We start from the raw sequence: 19,589 nt of genomic DNA, 5'->3' as shown, positions 1-19,589 counted from the left end.
GTACAAATAAAAACTGTCATACACTCATACAGGGTTGCCACTTTACCTGGAAACCTGTAAAAACCTTGGAAAACCTGAAATTTGATAATTTAGGCTAAAATAACCTGGAAAAACCTGGAATTTTGAATAATTTTAACATTTTCAATTGTAAAATTTTGGATTGACACAAAAAATCTATCATAAAATTAAAATTTTTTGTCATCATCAAAATTTTTTTTTATTTAAAAACACATTTAAAGTAACTTTACAGTATCTTTTCAATATTTTTATACTATTTAACACAGTTTCTTAATTAGTAATTAACTTAAAACTAAAAATAGACCCAAAAATGTGTACTTTTAAAAACCTGGAAGAAACTTGAAAAGCCTGGAAAAAAATTGAAAAAACGAGTGGCAACCCTGCTTATACTAAGCCAGGCTAATTTGAAGATTTAGAAAAAATTTATGATAGATTATTTTCGGGTTATGTCTTGTATTAACTATATTTTAATTTGCTTACAAACTCCAGCCAAATCAAGCGGGCTCTTTTTCCTCAAAGGCCAGCAACCCTGTTTTTATAATTAATCTATGAAAATTTAATTGTTGCTATTTTAACAGGATTGTTTTTAACTGTTAGTAAAACTTTAAACCTTGCAGCTCCTCTATTGAAAAATAATAATTATGTTTATATAAATAAAGCTAAATGCAAACTATCTCAAAATTAAGATAAGATTGAATTTTTTTTTGAAGTGTTTTAATTAAACTCAGGTTGACTCAAGCTACTTTGTAGTCACTCAGAATAGTTTTTATTACCTTGATAGTTTTTTTTTTAAAGAGTTTAATCTCGATCTTTATTAATTTTAGTACCCAAACTTTTAACTTATGCTTTGCACTCTGCATAAGTAATACATTTAAAACGTTTTATTTAGCTCATCAATTAATATATAACTATTGACTATTTGTATTCAGATCTAAATAATGCATTAGATATATTTGTTCTTTTTTAAAGGCGTTTGCAACATATTGATCGTTTACAATCACTAAACTTAAGCAAAAATTCAAAATATTTTAGCTTATAAAACTAAAACAAGTAAAAAGAGAATGGAACGCATCCAAGGTGAACCAAAAGAAATCAGAGAGATTCAAACTGAAGCAAGGAATGGAAAACTGAAAAATAATATACAAAATGGTAACTTTGATGTTCATAAAATTTTGTAAACATGTGAGAAAATATATTTTAAACTTTACAATATGTTTTAATCTTTCACATACTTAAAACTCTCCTGATAAACTAAAAAACTAAAATTTTTGAGATAAAACTAAATCATATACAAAAAACTGAACATTTTATGGTATACAACTAGACTGTAGGGGTGGGCAACGTACGGCCCGCGGGCCGGATCCGGCCCGCAAAGTGAAAATGACCGGTCCTCAACCGTTGTTTAAATTTTAATTGGATCCGGCCCGCAAACTAAAATGACCGGCTCTTGAGCAGAGTAACAAGCCCGCAAAGGCTTATAAAGTATTAAAAAAAATATCAAGTTTTGTATCATAATTTTACTTAACAAAATTGTAAGAATTTGACTTAACATGTTTGAAAATGGCTTTTCAAATTAATGTTTACCAATAAATATACCATTGTGTTCAAATATTTTGTGTTATTCTTACTTAGTTGGAATATATTTTTGTCAAATTACCCCGAGCAAAGTGCTTTTTCTAAGTACGATATTTTACATACGTAGCTTCGTCAATTACCATGTCAATTCTATTTATAGACACTATACAACATCTGGCATATTTCCTCTACATCATAAGTTGTCAGATTTGAGAAAGTTTTGCAAATTAGAAGGATTCAAAATAGTAATTAACCGTATCCATAAAGTCAGATTCGGGCTGGATCTAAAACTTTTATTTAAAATATAAACTAACGTTTCCGAAACTTAGTTAATATAAACCGATTTAAAATTTCAAACTATATATAGCTGTATTAATTAATTTTAGTTTCAAGTAAGACTATAAAATATACGAAATACCAACAGATAAGAAAAATGTAGAACTGGAAAACAATACAAAACATTCTAGACTATCTAAAATTAAGACAGACGGTGACAATTTTATAAATTTATGCAAAACAAAATCTAAAAAACCATTTGTTTGGGAGAACAGGTTAAAAAGTAAGTACTTATTTATTGTTTTGTTTTATAAATTATAAAATTTCAGGATAATGCTGCATTTTTGTGTACAAATAGTTTAAACTTGTCCTAATTATAACTATTTTAACTATTGAGTTATTAAAATAAAATATTGAGTTTATGTGAACAAAATGAACTTTATTTTTAAGTATTAAGTAAAATAACAGCTTTAAAGTATTTTTACTAAGAATTTCTAGTATTACTATATCAAAATGTTTGCTTTTAAGATGTGCTTGTGGTCAGCTAATCATAAAAAGACGTTCGTGTGACAATACATTTAAGATTTATTGGGTCTATGCCTAAAAGATTGTTTACCAACGCTTTAAATCTTACTACCAGCACTTTCAAAAAAAAAAAAGATTATTTTTAAACAACAGACCTGTTTAACGAAAACGATCTAGCCGAGCAAATTAGGACGAACAAGCTGAATTTAAGCGATAAAGTGAACATTAAAACTGTGTCGGAGTTACCAGAACTGAATGGTGGAAACGAGGCGGTGATAAATGAAGTGGCACGCGTTTTCAGCTTCGGGAAATCCCTCAAGCTCAAGATTGCTATCGAGGAAAAGGAGCTTAAGATTGCTAATGCCAAAAAGGACTTGGTACGTTTAACGAAAACAATGGCTATAACAGAATCTCAAGAATTGTTGGATCTAAAAATATTGCTGAGACATTATCAAAATATTAAAGTAGAATAAAGTGAAACGCGAAATCGGATTTTTTTACCTTAACTTAGTAAGAAAAATAAAAAAATTAAAAATGTTTACGATTTAGTTCGCGAATTTTTCCTTTTTAAAGTTTATTCTTAACACCACAAAAGTAGTTACTGTTCTTATTTTTCAGTGGTGATTTTTTAGGGGTTATGTTTAAAACCTCTTCTTTTTTGTAACCTTCTTAAAAGGTTACATACTGTGTTTAAAGCTAAAAAGAATAATTAAATTGAGTTGTCCAGCTCCAAAAGCTATCCAACGAAGATTTTGGGTTGGAGGGTACCGATGTTGTGGGAACTCTTAAAAATAATCTATTTAAAACGGGAATCATAAGTAATAAATGTTTTATGATTTTAGGGCGTGGGAATATTTTGTATAAATAATGCATTTTGGTAAGCTCTCCCACAATAAAATTATCTATTTGAGAGGAGTAATGCGTTTTTTAATGCTCATATATGCAGTTTTGGCAGAGCATTAGGCGGTTATTGGTGTGCTTTAAGTTAAGATGTACTTCAAACATGTTAAATTTAAGATTCTTTCTTGATTAAGTTAAAAGATACTTATTATAATTGTATTATCATTTGTGTTTAAATGTAGTTCTAGTGTAGAGTGATGTAATTGTATCTTTGTGTTGTTTAGTTTATGTAAATAAAATAAAAGTGTTGTTTTGATTGATGTATTAATCTACTTTACTAATCCCTATTACCATAATACAACTGTGTAACAGGATAGGAGAACTGTCTTTTTTCTTTAAACCTAAATTTTTTAAGTCAACAAAGTGTTTTAAATTAACTCATATTTTGTTTATTTATAAATATCAGAAATGTTTATTTTTATATTTTTGAATATAGTGGGTTAGGGACAAGAGTGTAGATAGATAAGGGATTTACAAACATTTTTTTCTAATTGCTCCAATTAAAGATATTAAAAAGGCTATTGGCCCCTCCAACAATACTACTCAAAAACTACCATTTAAAACACTTAAGATCTTTTTTTTCTTCTTAATCTGCAACTCAAGAATATCTAGTGTTAATGCAAAAATGTTTAAATTGCCTTCCTCCTATTTGCCCCTTTACTAATTATTGCCGCTCTTACTGTCTTACTTACTAAAATCACCCTCACTTTGGGAAACCCGGGTGTATGTTAAACATAAACTTTTTTTTTTTTTCTAAATGTTTGCTTACTCAGCATTTGCAAGTTAGCAATTTTACTTGCAAGTTTTTCAAGACACCCCATAACACCAATTGTGTAATTGCATTTTGTCTCCGTTCTTAAAAGAACTTCCTAATGGAAAATTTACTCTTTGTATTGGTAAATGTTATTTTGAATTAAGGATAGTAAATAAAGGCAAGTAAACAGTCAAGTAGACATTGCATTCAATTTAGTTTTGCATCGGGTGTTTTTACAGTAAAGCAGGGTTAAATGAAAAAAAAGAAAAGGAAAGTTTACAAACCTAATAAACGATACATTTGTACTATTGTATACTATACCATACTATTGTATATTCTATTTATCGATCCAGAATGAGTGGAGTTGGCAACCATGTTGTTCAAAGTGTATAAATCAATGGACAGCAACGCACTTTAGCAACCTTTAGCATTTCTACAGAGTTTCGTAAAAGATGAATTTTAGAAACCAACGATGAAAACTACATCAGTGGCAACAGGCTACAAATACTCTGCATGAGACATATTTGAAAAAGTTGATTCTGCAATGACTGATAGCACTGCCCATGATCTAAAGGTGTTTGGCTGTGAATGTGAATACCTGGGAGTTGATCATTACCCTACCTCTCTGACGCATAACCCAACCACTGTCTTATTGATATACCAACGGAAAGCTCATAAAAAATTTAAGGATATTCATGATGTTGTGGAACATGGTAAATAAAGCATTGTTTTCCAGCTAACATCGTTTTTAAAAGTATCTTATTATATGCCATTTAAACACAAATTACAATACAAACAGTAAGTAATCAATTAAAAGATTATTTGAAGAATATAGACAAAATAAAATTACTACAACTGGTGTTAGGGGCAGCTTGAAAAACCGGCAAGTACAACTACAAAATTGCAAAAGTTGGGTCAGCAAAGTTATAAAAAACTTTTATAACTTTTTATATTTTAAAAGTTTATATTTAAATCTACAACCTTATCCCTAAACCTCATTACCCCAAAGTATAACATCTAAAAATGTTTCATTATTTAAAAAAAAAATGATAATAAGAAATTGCTGACTTAAAAAAATTAGGCCCATTATTTTTGAACAGTACTTAGTGCCTAGCTTTTGGAGTGAGACAAATCAACCGATTTTTTTTTTGAGCTTAAAACACAATTTGGAACCTTTTTAATGATTACCGAAGTTGTACTGGAAGATATCAAAAACAACACACTCCTATTGGTTTTTTTTATACTTTTAAAAAAAATTTTGAACGCTTTTCTTGTGACTGATGTCACAACATTAATTTGTAACTGCATTTGAAACGCTTTATAAAAAGCTTGCTAAGAGTTTTTTGGAGAGTTCTAAACTTCTTTCAAAAAATTTTCGTGTAGTTTATAAGTTCGGTTTATAATTTATAAACCATAAAACTGGTTTTTATGTTTTATTAAACTAAGTTTATTTTTGGTAGTGTTTTTTATCTTAGTAAACTCATACAGGCGTTAGTTTCTTAAAAAAATCGCTAACGTTTTTTTTTTAATAAAATTGTAGAAATACACTTTGTATTGTTTCACATGCATTCTAAACCTACAAAGTAAAAATGTTCATCATATTTCTCATCCACTTTATATTTCAAAGTTGGTACTCACTTTATTTAACCATACTTTTGTTTTTGAAAAAAATTTAAGGTTGTGTTACTTCATTTTTCATTTGTTAATAAATAAAATTATGTAATACTTAGTTTTATTTTTTTGTTTTTTGAAAAAGTAAAATCTAAGAAAAGTATGCATTAATCTAGCAATCTTATTAACTTTTAAAGCAATAGATATAAATGAGAAAATATTTTTAGATCTTTTGAAAGCATTACTATACTTTATTTAATTATCTAATTTAAGAACTTAAAAATTAGTAAGCCAATGTTATAATTTTTTTCGTTATTTTGATTTTCCGTACTAAACTGGATAAAAATTAACAAATTACAATTATCACTACAAAGCTCAGTATTCTAGGTTAACAAGTTTTTTGTTAACTTAGTATATTTAAATTAGTTCATTTTTTGTTTAGCTTCGTATTTTTATCTTTATATCTGATTACCTGTTTTCTTTGGGTTAAAAATTTATTAAGGTTAAAATGAATAGAATGAAAATTAATTTAGTTTGATTAATGTTTTTGTTTACAAAAAGTTTAAGTTACTCGATGTGATTGCTTTTATGAGTAAGTTATTATCGTAAGCAGTTTTAACTCCATTTATTTTTCATAACATTAACTTACTTTTCTCGGCACTTTAAAAGTAAGTAGTAAAGTAGCATTTCTTGTTTTTTGAAAAAAAACTGGAAGTTTAAGAAAACTTACAAAGAGTGATAAAAACTACATAAACTCGAGCTATACCGCAATATAACTTTCTTTAAATTGTTTCAAGTTGTTCATAGTGTGTTTGTGTGATAAATAGCCACAAGTTAAAAAAAAACCTAGCTTAAAACTCAAAGGTCGCATTTTTTGGATTTCCATACGTATTATTGGGGTGGTTTAGCAGAGGTGAAAGTTGCTTTAAATCGTCTAAAATTTTGCACAGGGTGTTACTGTGATATTGCCTAAACATGGAATATTTTCTAGCCGAAAAAATAAGTACCTTAACAGATATACAGAAACCACACTAAGTGCCTTTTCTTAGTCACCCAGCTTAAGAATCACCAGGCAAAGCTAAAAACTCACTCCAGCTACAAAACAACTTTTTCAGAAAAAACAGATCACATATATTTTGCAGTAAAAGTAAACAAACGTTTTGTTTATTTATATACCATTTGCAACTTAATATGAATAAGTTATTCATTTTGTTTTTTATATTTTATTACACAAAGCTTTTCAAAATCATACAAGATTTCTTTGTCAAGTGATAAATTTTAAATGAAATTTGAAAAAATGTTTGTTAAGTGAGTAGCTTAAAAAATAACTTTAAACTATGACGTATGAATAAATTAAAACAAATACAAAAATTAGAGATTCAGTAATTAAAACTAAAGGTATGTTTATTAATAGATTGTTAATAATTTTGTTTTACCATTTAATGATACTTGCGTATTTAAGTTAGGTCGCTCTTCCTCAATCAATATTGATTCCAGGCTGTAAAGTTCGCTTTTCTTACATCGTTTTAAAATTTCAAAATTTTGAACAATGTCAGAGTTTTGACAGGATGTGCAATTAAAAAGATGTTCAAATATTGCGCTGTTTTTATTTGTATATCTTTTTAATTGCACATCCTGTCAAAACTCTGACATTGTTTAAAATTTTGAAATTTTAAAACGATGTAAGAAAAGCGAACTTTACAGCCTGGAATCAATATTGATTGAGGAAGAGCGACCTAACTTAAATACGCAAGTAGCATTAAATGGTAAAACAAAATTATTAACAATCTATTAATAAACATACCTTTAGTTTTAATTACTGAATCTCTAATTTTTGTATTTATTTTAATTTATTCATACGTCATAATTTAAAGTTATTTTTTAAGCTACTCACTAAACAAACATTTTTTCAAATTTCATTTAAAACTTATCACTTGACAAAGAAATCTTGTATGATTTTGAAAAGCTTTGTGTAATAAAATATAAAAAACAAAATGAATAACTTATTCATATTAAGTTGCAAATGGTATATAAATACGTTCAAAAACCTTCCTATAATAGTAGTTTTGTTTATTGTTTTGAGTAAACTGTGCTCTCATGATTATTCAAAATACAGTTTTACCGTAACAAATAAAATTATGATTTCAAACTATTTTTTTTCTTAAAAATTTTCAGTTAAAATATTTTACTTTATATAAAACATTTTACATATTATAGGTAGATTTTTAAATTTGCTCATATATTAAAAGAAAATTAAAATAATATATGTTTTTTTTATAATTTAATGATTAATGAAATAACAGTTAGTAATTGTTAAATTATACTTCTTATTTAAAAAACAAAGTAAAGAGATTTAACAAGCATTTATGCTGTTCCCAGTGTAGTTGATAAATTGAGTTTTAAAAAAGGTTTTTATTAAAATAATCTTAAAGTTTTAATATTTTGTTATCATTTAATTGTTGTTAGTCTTTAGCAATGTCGCAAACAGTTCTTTTACATTACTTAATCGAAAAGTTTTATTAAGATTGATGAAAGCTACATACAGAGTTCTCATTTCCTGGACATTTGCATTTTTACAAAAAGTACTTTAGATAAAGTTTGAAAACTAAATAAAAACTCAGTTTTACTTTTTTGTAACCTATTTGTTAAATAGTAACCTATATTTTAAAACGGATTTAAACTTAACGGTAATTTAAGTGTAAACTAGTAGTCATGCTACTGTCAAATTTTTGTATATTTCTCTTTTTCAAATAGGTTTCTTTAAAGCACCACTACCAACCCATTCATCAATTTTAAAGCTGAAATAAAAATATGGAGAAAGTTATAATTTACTTCAAATATTTTCTCTACAATTAATAAAATCATCAAGTAAAAGACGACACGTGGTATTTGTAACTCGGAAATATTTTCAATAAAAAAAAATTCTCTAGCTTTTAAGTTGTTTTTTGAGCTAGCTAAAGACCTTTATAAGTTAAAAATTGCTTACAAAAAGCTTGTTTATTGAAGTAAAAAAAAAGCGGGTCTACTGTTTAAAAAATATTAGTAATTTTAAAGCACCAGCACCTTACTAAATCAACTAAATATTTTTTTATTGAAGAAGAAAATTATTACTTCGACGTACTTTGATAACCTATTAAAAATTATGACTAAACAAACCAATAGAAAAAGAAGTTTTTATCAATAGTTTATTTTGAACTTATTCGAAAATAATAACACAATGTATAATATGTTAGTAATAATAAATAGAACAATAAATATAGAATTATAACATGTATAACAACAAAAAGATTTATATACTTATTATTGATGTTATCATTATTGTTGTTATCTCATTATTAATTTTTATTTCGTTATTATTGTTTTGATGTACTAAAAATTAAAACTATATAGCAATATTGTTCCTAACATAATTATTTTTTGTCATATACTATGATCGAGATTGCTATATCAATATTATAATCAGTATTTTCTTTTTCTTATCATTAGCGATTGATTTTGACTATATTATATCACATTTTTGTCCCTAGTATGACACTTAGTTATAAATAATTAATTTTCCTTACATGCAAAAATATTCTGTTTTTTTATTTATTAATATGAATAAAACTAAGAAAATAAAACATTTAACTTACTAATTAAACTACATATGGTAAGATAAAAAAATAAAGTCTTTGATATTTGAGTCATAATTTTGCAAAAAATAGTGTTTTCATAAGTTCTGCTATGGAAAAGTATTATATTTTTGCCTAAATGTTTAATATGAAAAAAACCTTGAAGTTATAAAGTAAATAACTTCAATCTATAGAAACAAGTTTTAATTTAACTTTGAGATTTTTTGACTAAAACAAAAAAAAGCTAAAATGACCATTTTTTCCAAGGTTTTTTGCGTCAAAAAAAATTTATACTGAACATGAGTATAAGAAAGATAGACAAATGAAATAGTTGTACATAATTTAGACGTAATTAATTCCTTTAGAATTGGAATTGCTAAAGGGTACATCTATTTCAAATATATCTCTCAAGAGTTCAAAACTAAGTACATATGAATACTAAAATCTAAGAAAGCAGGGCCTTTTTAAGATGAAGAATTGAAACAAAAACAAGTTTTTTCGCACTAATACACAAAAATAACTAAAGAGATGTTTGTTTTTTATTGAAGTAAACAACAAATAAACACAGAAAAACCTAATTATTGACAAAAAGTATATTTACAAATATATTTCTACAAAACACTATGAAAGTAAATATTAAAAACAGGCATCACAAAAAACCATTCAAAGCGTTTAGAAGTAACATTAAATATAAAGTATTCAGAGGTATAAACATATTCTTCATACTTAATAATAGCTTGTCAAAAAACAAATTCTATCGTATAACTTATTTCGTTTGCTAGTGAGAGTAATAAAAAGTGTGTGTATAAAAGTTTGTCAAAATGGCAAGAAAAAGAAGCATAAAAAAAAATTAAGATGAATGTTAACTTAGAAAATAATAAAAAAACTACTTTTCCAAAAAACTCATAAAGTGCACTTTTATATTTTTGTCACTGTTGTTGGATATGGAGTAGCTTGAATTTTTTGGCACGTGGTAAGTGGTGTTTGATGTCATCGCTGTACTTGTTCCGTTCAATTCGAACGTGATATTGTCACCTTCTTCGACGGTAAAGCACTGGAAAAATTTCAAGTCATAATTACATAGTTTATTATAAAACAAAACATTGATAAACTGTTTAATTTTAAAATGTATATTCAAGTGACCACTAGTTAGACATAAAAACATTATCAGCACATGTTTTTATGTTAAGCTAAGTAAAATTTCAGCACAGTAGTCTAACAGTGTATATGAAATATAAAATGCTATTTTTAGTTATGCCGGGGTAGTTACTGGGGTCATTGTAAAGTTTTCAATGAAATGACAGATTTATATACAAAGGTATTCTAGTTAATAAATTAAAACTAATGAAACTGTGTACAATTTTAATATATTTTTTGATTTTCAAAAACACAAAAATTTAACAAACTAAAATATGATTAATAACTGCAGGTTTGCTAAAGGCTTTTAGAATTTTTTCCGAAATTTTATAACTCTTTCCAGATTTTTAGAAATACAAGTTTTTTTTGTCTATTTCTAGTATAAAATTAAGTTTAACGTAAAAAACTGTATTAAAAAGTATATAAACATTAAAAAGATACTGTAAGCCTACTTTAACTGTGTTTTACAATAAAAATACAATATTTTTTTATATCATTGTAATATACATTTTTTATTTTATCGAAAACACTTTACTTGTAAAAATAGTATAAAATTCCAGATTTTTTAGTGATTTTTGTTTAAATTTCGAGTTTTTTTTTTTTGGCAAAATTTTTCAAAGTTCAGGTTTTTTCCAGGATTCCTGTTTTTTTAGGCAACCTTGAAATAATTTAATCCGTTTTAAACAATACTTTTTAATTTGATATTTAGCAAAATGTTTTTCAGTAAAAATAAAGTAATTTTTTGTTTTTACTATGATTATTATACTTTATAACTATAACCATTTATAATTCTTCTTCACTGAAAGGTTTAGTATCTTATATCTTTGAATGTTGATAAGCTACAAACGTATGAAATGTTTCAAAGTGTTATTCAAAATACGACTAATACGTATTTACTTTTATAAAAACTATTTAACAATGTTAGAAAATGTAACTTAATTACCAATAACATAAGTAGCACCTACTTGATTGAAGAAAATAATTAAAAACTAAAACACGTACAAAACAAACTCACCAAAGTCCATTCACCAACGAAAACTTTCGATTTAGCACAGTGCGGGTATACGACGAGATTCCCACATTTTGCGTCATCAACATTGAACGTGTATATTATTTCAAACCCGGTGAGTTGATAAAAAACAGGGTCTGACATGTCTAGAATCATATATTGACGCATTTGAAAAGGATAACTATTTCATCATAACGTTATGTAATATATATTCTTAATGAAATCGTTTAAGCTGTCTAAAAAATCATCAAAATCAGTAAATAAATTGTTGGCGAAATACTGTGAAAGTTTTTTTTTCAAATTTTTATTTAAATTATGTCTTGTTACAATGTTTCTATAACTGTTTTTCATTAAAGAAGGCTGCCTGTTTAATGTTAATATTTTAACTAAACTTTAAAACTTTAAGTTAGTAAATAAATACTGTACTAATGGTACGTAAACTAAACATAAGTTTAAATTATATTATTGTAAATAAAAAATTATTGTTTTATAGCAAATAATGGTAGTATTAAGGAAATAATTTCTTCTTTTTTTTGCTATGAACTCAACTTCCTTACATTACGTGAGAACGGGTCAAAATTGCACGAAGGGACAAAATTTCACGAGGGTCTTTTTGCACGAGAGTAAAAAAAAAACAGAAAAAATACTATAAGGTAAACAAATAAAAAAATAAATTAAATAAAAATAACGACCGAGAGTAAGGGCTAGAGGTAACAGTGATTCTAAAAATTAATAAGTAAACTAAAAAAATAATAAATTCAACCCGTGCAAAAATATCTCCGTGCAAAATTGTCTGTTCGTGCAAATGTGTCTTCGTGCAATTTTATAAATTTACAAAAAATATATAGTAACAAACCGTTAGCATTATTTGATGAACTTAACGATAGATTTTGTTCCAATTGCTGTGATGGAAATTCTGAAACTACATTTTGTTGTACAGCAGAAATACAGTTTTGAGAATTTACAACACTGTCAATCTCTTCATGCATAGAATTATTTGCTTCATTTTCATGTTCTACTGCCTTATTTTCTGTGTTTATTGTACAATATTAAATAACTAGATAATATTTAAAAAATTAAATAATCTATTCAGTACCAACAAAATTTAAATATTTTTCGAGAACTAAAAAACTTCACTTTAAGAAGTTTTTGAATAAATTTAGTTATAAATTTAATAGACGACAATGCTTAAGTTGTAGGGACGATGTTTTAAAAAACTTAATATAACTAAATAAAATGCTTTCAAAAACTATATGCTTACATTCATGGATAGTTCATTATCTCAAAAACGAATACATTGAAGTAGTTGACACTGATATTAAAAAAGCTTTCGATTAAGTATAACACAAACGATTATAAAAAATATTGAGTCAGTATGGACCACATGAATCCTTGGTGAAGTGGTTCAATAATTTTTTAAGTGGGAGATCACAAAGTGTGGTTATTAATGATACGCTGTCAGATTCTTCAACGATATACAGTGGAGTGCCACAAGGTGGTGTAATTGGTACTCTTCGTTTTTTTACTTACATTAACAATAATTATACAAATATTGATATACACATTGACATGGGTTTATTTGCAGATAATATAAAAAAAAGAGTGATTTAAATATCTCTATACAGTCTATTCTAGATAATATTTACAAGTGACTAAAAACAATAAAACTCGATTTAAATCCTAAAAAATGTAGGATTCTAACAATTTAAAGAAAAACAAATCGTTTGACCCGATTCACCTTTAATCAATAACACTAGGATACCAACAGTTAAAGTTTTAAAGGATTTAGGAATACACATTTCTGAAAATTTAAAATCCAATAAACACATAAATTTTTTATATAAAGTTGTACAAGTTTCATCCTATCAAGTATCAAAAATTCTTAAAACTAATTCAGCTAATTCTGCCAAAACTGTTTAAACTAAACGTTCGTCCTAAGCTTGAATACAATCGCCAAACTTGGTCACCCTATTTATAAAAAAAAACATTAAAAAATTGAGTCTGTGCAAACAATTTTTAACCCGTTTTATATGTAGTCGTAGTAACATATCCAATACATCATATAATGTTAGATTAATGAAACTTGGATTTAAGTTTCTATATTATAAAAGATTGGAATTTCATTAATTTATGCTTTATAAAATTATTAATTGCAAAAATAAGGTTTTTTTCTGACTATTTTCCAGTTTTTCCCATAATAAATATCAGTTAAGAGGAAATAATAGAAAAATACAATGTGAACACAAATTTAACAACAGTCAATGGCAAGGTTCATTTTTTCACAGTGCAAAGACTATGTGGAACAAATTACCACAGCATGTTACCAAGAAAATAAGTTTAAATTTAGGAGTTCTTTAGAACTTTAACTTTGCTTAATATTTTGTTTATGTTTATCATCTGTTGTATAAAAATGTATTTTATTTTTCTTCTTGTGTGTCCCGTATAAGTGGCTCAGGTTTTGTTGCCTGAGTCAAACATTGCACAATAAACAATATAATAATAAATTGATATTAGTAAAAATTATATTAGTATTTCATGTGCATCATGTAAACAACACAAATGTATAAATAAACTTATTTTTATTTTTATATGTTGGACATTAAATTAAGTACCAAAAATACTACATTATTATCAAAATAAATAGTTTGCTTTTTACAAGATAAGTTGGTGCAAACGCTTATTAGTATCCTTAGTAAGCTATTGAAAAAACTGTAAAACTTACTAAAAAACTGAAAACCAGTTAAAAAAACATTAGCGAATTAAATAAGTACAGTAGTCAGTTAAAAAACAGTGCTAAAATTTGTTTTATTTAGTTATTCAAACAATCCTTTACTAAAAAAATATTTGTGTTATAAAATAAAACTAGAAGTTTGTTTTTGAAATTAAACTAATTATTTCAACAGTTCAATAACACTACATCCTTTAACAAATTGAATTGATATAGTTTATATTATTAATGTTACTTTTTTGTTAATGAGGATTTCAGATCACTTCACAACATTAGTGACCTTTCAAATATTGTTCACATAAAAATTGATTGTGAAAAAATCGGTCCATACGTTTGTATGGAAAATTTTTACAAAAAACACTACACCTAAAAAAGTCATTTATTTCTTTTTATACTGGCATGAATTTTATACTGAAGAATTTCCGATATATAACAATATTAAATTTTATAAAAAAAAATCCCATTAACATCTCATGCCCTTACAAATAGCCATGTTACGCTTACTTTAAAACTTTGATTTTTGGAGTAAATCACATGATCATCTTAAGTATTATAAAGCAATACATTGCTTACTAAATAACTCTGAAATACGTTTAAATATTCATTGAAAATTAACCTATATTTTCTGTGGTTTTTTGGCTACTTAATTTAGTTTTTGCTATTGTTTTCCCTTTTGCTTTATCTGCTTTTTCTGTGTTTGCTTGTAATCCGGAATCTTCATTCTTTGTATGTTTTGAAGCTGAAAAATAAAAAAAATTCTAAGTAGAAGTTTAGGATACTAATTCTAAATTCTATTGTAAGGTAAGCATGATTTTTCAGTTTTACGTGACACTTCAACCAAACAAACCATAACAAATACCTAAATAATCTCTTACATTGTTTTTTTTTAATCTAACTTCCTTTACTTTATTTAGTTTAGTTACTTCTTCGGTATTTGTTTTTTCATGAGCTTTTTGTTTATAAGAAACCATGAAAACTTTTAATCGAGATAAAATGATAAAATATATTTGTTTGTACTATAGTCGAATAGTGAGCAAGACTTTCAAAACAACTTAAAACAAAATTACAAGAATATAATTTTTATATAATGTCAAATACTTCAAACTATATTACAGCTTTATCAAAACAAATATATAAAAATCAACTCCTAAACTACTCTTGAGTTTAATTGTTTTCATTTTAAAAACTAGTAACAAAACACAAACAAACTTTTTGTTTTATTTTTTGCAATTGACTTTGTTTTTGGAGTACCACTCGGCTCGAAGCTTTCATTTTTACCACTGTGTAAGTTTTCCACGATAACATTTTCATTTTGTTCATTCGAGTTGTCCGGGCGATCGTTTTCATTGAAGTATACTGTAAAATATTTCTCTGCAATTTTTTTGTAACAAAACTAAAGAAGTAACACCTCGTTTGCTGTTTTTTATTTATATTTTCATTATTTAGTAGCTTTAAATTTCTTTGACAAGTGCTAAACAGCGGTGATTGTTGCCAGGGGTAGAAGGCGGCTTCAGGTTCCCACTACTTTTTCGAGCAGCTTGAAAACCATGAAAATCTTTTGCACATCTGATGAGTCAGCAAAATTTTTATAAAGCGTTTTTTATATTATCTTATATATACATACCAGGGTTCGTGCGCGAAATTTTTTTCATTTAGCCTGACTGAGAACAATTTAGTCTGACATTTTTTTAAAGTAAGGAAAATCCCCTTTAGAAGTCAATTTAGGTATTGGTAACTACTTGATTACTACTATTTTAGTCTCTGACTTCAACCAGCTTTATCTCAAAAATATTTTGAGCATTAAAAATCTGCAAAAAGCAACTCATAGCTTAATTACAACTCAATAAAATAAGACTAAATTGTAAAAAAGGTGATTAGACCCCCTTATACCCCGTGCATTGTCGTGTTTTATTAAAATTTAAAATGAAACGCTTACACGAACATTAAGTATTAAAATAAGCAAAAACGTTTATTATAGTATTTTGACTAATACTTAAAGCGATACATAATTATAGATCCTAAAATCTATATAAATACAGTGATTGTTGACGTCGTATCGGATTTAAAAAGCTTACACTTAAATAAAAAAAAACCCTTAATGTTTTGTTCTTGTAAAGAAAAATTAATTATACCTAAAATTTGTAATCCCACAAAACTTAGTACTTATATCTTAAAGCTAAGTTTTAGTGTTGTGAATATCTCTTATAACTTTAAACAAAAAGTAAAACAAATGAATAAACTGCTAAGAGTTTTAATCTAAAAAGTATTTGGTATAGTGCCTTTAAATTAGAAATTAAAACCGTGCAACTAACTAAGCTCTGAAAAACATAGCTGACGTAAACAAATTCAAACAAACAGCTAAGTTGTCGAACTAAATTGTAATGTTAAACTGTATTTTTTATGAAGTTTCATAGTTATGACGTATATAATCTACTCAAAACAAAATAATGAAGATTCTTAAAAACTTTTTAGATATTCAACAAAAGGTCTTAAGCATTTATATTTACAAATATTGACTGATTTTGTCTTTAATAACTAAATCTTTGTTTAGAAATATATTCACATTTCAATTTGATCTTGAATGATTTCTCAATTTTTTCTAATCAAAAATTTTCAAGCATTTGAACTGAGAAAAACTGAGATTCTCAAACTTTAAAATAAAAAACTGATTTAGCCTGACGTTTTTCAACTTTTTTCAAAAAAACTGATTTAGCCTGACTTAGCCTGACGCGCACGAACCCTGCATACCCTCCTCCCTAACCCACCTTACCCAAACATAAAAAATCTAAAAATAAAGGTTTAATATTACAATGAAAAACAATATAAAAAAGGCTTTATAAAAACGTTGATGAAATTCACAAAAGAAATTATGCCATTTAGTGCGAGGTAACTTGAAGAGCATTAGCTTAAATTAAACTTTGATAACTTTACTTGTACGCTTGTTTGTGTTGACTGTAAAAAAATGCACAGCTTGCTGAGCAAAGAGATTGCTTGAATAGTAAAACAAGTGCGAGTTAACCATTCTGTTTATTATTTCGAGTCTAAAAAATTCAGACTTTGTCAAATATTTATAAAATTATTTTATTTTGTACATATTTTATTTATTAATTTTTTTAATGTTTTTTTTATTCTACTCAAATAACAGGTTTCTGGTGCAGGTGGAGCATATGTATGAATATATTTTTGAAATCCTCACATAAAGTAGATTTAAAGACATGCTCCATTTATACCAAATTTTTAAATTAGAAGCATGCTAGAAAGAATAAGCCAACGAAATTCTAAAAATAACCTATAGAATCTATTGTTAAAACTTTTAGTTCAAAAATTTTAGTATAAAGAATCCAATTTTATTATAAAAACTTTATAACTAGTTTCTACTAACATCAAGAAGATGTTAAAAAGTGAATTTTATTAAAATATAAGTTTAATTTGCCTTCATTTCATTTTTAGAAAAATTATATATTTATAACAAAAAACGCATAAAGCAAAAACGATTTATAAAAGCTACTACTCAAAGTCCAATAACTTTTATTTTATATATTTTTAAATTTTGTTTTGAGAATTCAACCTCAGACTTAATTAAAATCAAAAATTTGTAAAGACCTACAAATATTGATTTATTAACATTCACTCCCTATTTCTAACGCGGTTTGGGCCCACTGCGAAGCTGCTACAAAATTAAAACACTCAAAACATGTTATAATTAAATAAATATTTGTCAAATATAATAAATATTAATTAAATAATTTTCAATATCAGAAATCATAAAGCCTAAAAGTATTTTCAAAGCATTTAACTTAAGACTAACAACTTTTGTTCCATTAATTTTTCAGTTTAAAAATTTGACTGATATAGTTTTGAACTACACTATAGTTTAATCTAGAAAAGGTCTGCAATGTTCATTTTAAACTATTATTTCCTATTTGTAGTTTGACACGATACGTAGGTCTTTTGCAACTTATACTTTTATTAACTGATGAAAATTTAAAAATAAAATTAACTCTTCATTTATTACACTAAGTTTACCAAAGACCAAGATATTTTGTTTTGTTAACCCAAGGCTCTATATTTTATTTTATTAAAATGTTTTTTTAAGAGCTAATAGAATATAGCTATTAGTTTATTAGTTAAATAGATAATTTCAACATAAACAACTAATTTTAAAATAAAAATTAAGAAAGTCAATTCTTTTCATCTACAAAAAGATTATGAAATCACAGTTGAAACTTGTTTTTTATATACTTATTATAAGTTAATTAGTACACTAACTATTAGATAAAAAAAGATAGAGGGTGAAAGCATTTAAAACTTTTAACGTGACTAAATGAAAATAACAAAAATGTTCAGTACTGGTCTTACCAATTTTGTAAGTGTTGAAACTTGTTGCTTCATCGAGCGTTTTCAGTCCTATGAGTGAACCATTTGAGCTGAAAAAATATAAATGTTTTTTGTTAAAAATTTAATTTAACAACTGTGTTTGATTAAAATCTACTAATTAAAAGTAAAATATATGAGTTTTTGTTGTTTTTATGCAAATAAGACATTTGAAATCGGTATAAATCGTAATTGTAATGATATAGGGTAAAATTATATAAGCGTTTTTTTTTTAACTACATACAATATTTACTATTTTAAAAAACAATAAGCAACCATATTGATAAAATAAATAAATAAAAATTTAAAGGCAAATTTTATTTTAGGGGATAAAAATATTTCAGTTTAAAAATACTTTATTGATTACGTTTCAATATACTAATTAGTAGTACACAACTACACAGATGTAAAAATCAATCGAAACAAGAATAAATCAAAATTTAATAAAATGCCTACTTTTTCAAGCTTACTCTAATTAACAAACAACTAAACTTAACAAAAATATTTTTTAAGTGATTCCTAGAATGACTGTATTTTGTAGTCAAAATAAATACCAAGTATACATATTTTGTTTTAGTTATTATAACAAAACATTGTTTTTTAGATATGTTTCACATATGCTGTTGCATATGACCCTCAGAAAAACGTTTTTTATCAAAAATAGAATTTTACAAATAGTGAAGACAGTAGAACGTTGTAGTTTTGACGTTAAAAATTTTTAGTGCAGTTAATGTTAAACCAGATTGAATGTACGCTGTGTTTCGTTTTGTTGTTAATTTAAGAATTTATACCTTTTGAACAAATTTGTTTTAACAAATGGTTAAAAAATATTTAGCAGAGTGTGAAAAAAAATACTAGAAAAATGTTTTAAACTGTACATGTATGCTTCTTAATTTCGCATTAAGTTTAGTTTGATTTAATTTCGCTAGAAAATAATTTTTGATTATGTGTACATACATTTTGCTATTCGTTTCTCTTTTTAGCGAATTAGTCTCACCTGTTTTATCTAGTTCAGTTCTTTAAAAATTTGCAACCAAACTGAGTATCGAACTTTCATTTTGTTCTGCTTAA

General features: G+C 26.0%; 1 protein-coding gene across 2 annotated transcripts in view; it reads right to left on the bottom strand.

The window, feature by feature from the left end:
• Window positions 1-9,989: 9,989 nt before the first annotated feature.
• The window catches only part of LOC145831569 (uncharacterized), a 36,214-nt gene continuing 26,614 nt past the window's right edge, over window positions 9,990-19,589 (bottom strand). For both annotated transcript variants that reach the window (XM_082938867.1, XM_082938868.1), the window contains 6 exons: window positions 18,504-18,571; window positions 15,354-15,500; window positions 14,761-14,883; window positions 12,273-12,446; window positions 11,423-11,562; window positions 9,990-10,324 (listed from right to left, as the gene is read on the bottom strand). In XM_082938867.1, coding sequence (XP_082794993.1) covers window positions 10,157-10,324; window positions 11,423-11,562; window positions 12,273-12,446; window positions 14,761-14,883; window positions 15,354-15,500; window positions 18,504-18,571 — 820 coding nt within the window. In that variant the 3' untranslated portion in view covers window positions 9,990-10,156. The remainder of the gene's footprint in view (window positions 10,325-11,422; window positions 11,563-12,272; window positions 12,447-14,760; window positions 14,884-15,353; window positions 15,501-18,503; window positions 18,572-19,589) is intronic.

This window comes from Thalia democratica, chromosome 3, assembly GCF_965202585.1.
Source record: "Thalia democratica chromosome 3, ktThaDemo2.hap1.1, whole genome shotgun sequence".
In the NCBI taxonomy this organism is placed as follows: Eukaryota; Metazoa; Chordata; class Thaliacea; order Salpida; family Salpidae; genus Thalia; species Thalia democratica.
This window is presented reverse-complemented; position numbering and strand designations above follow the sequence as displayed.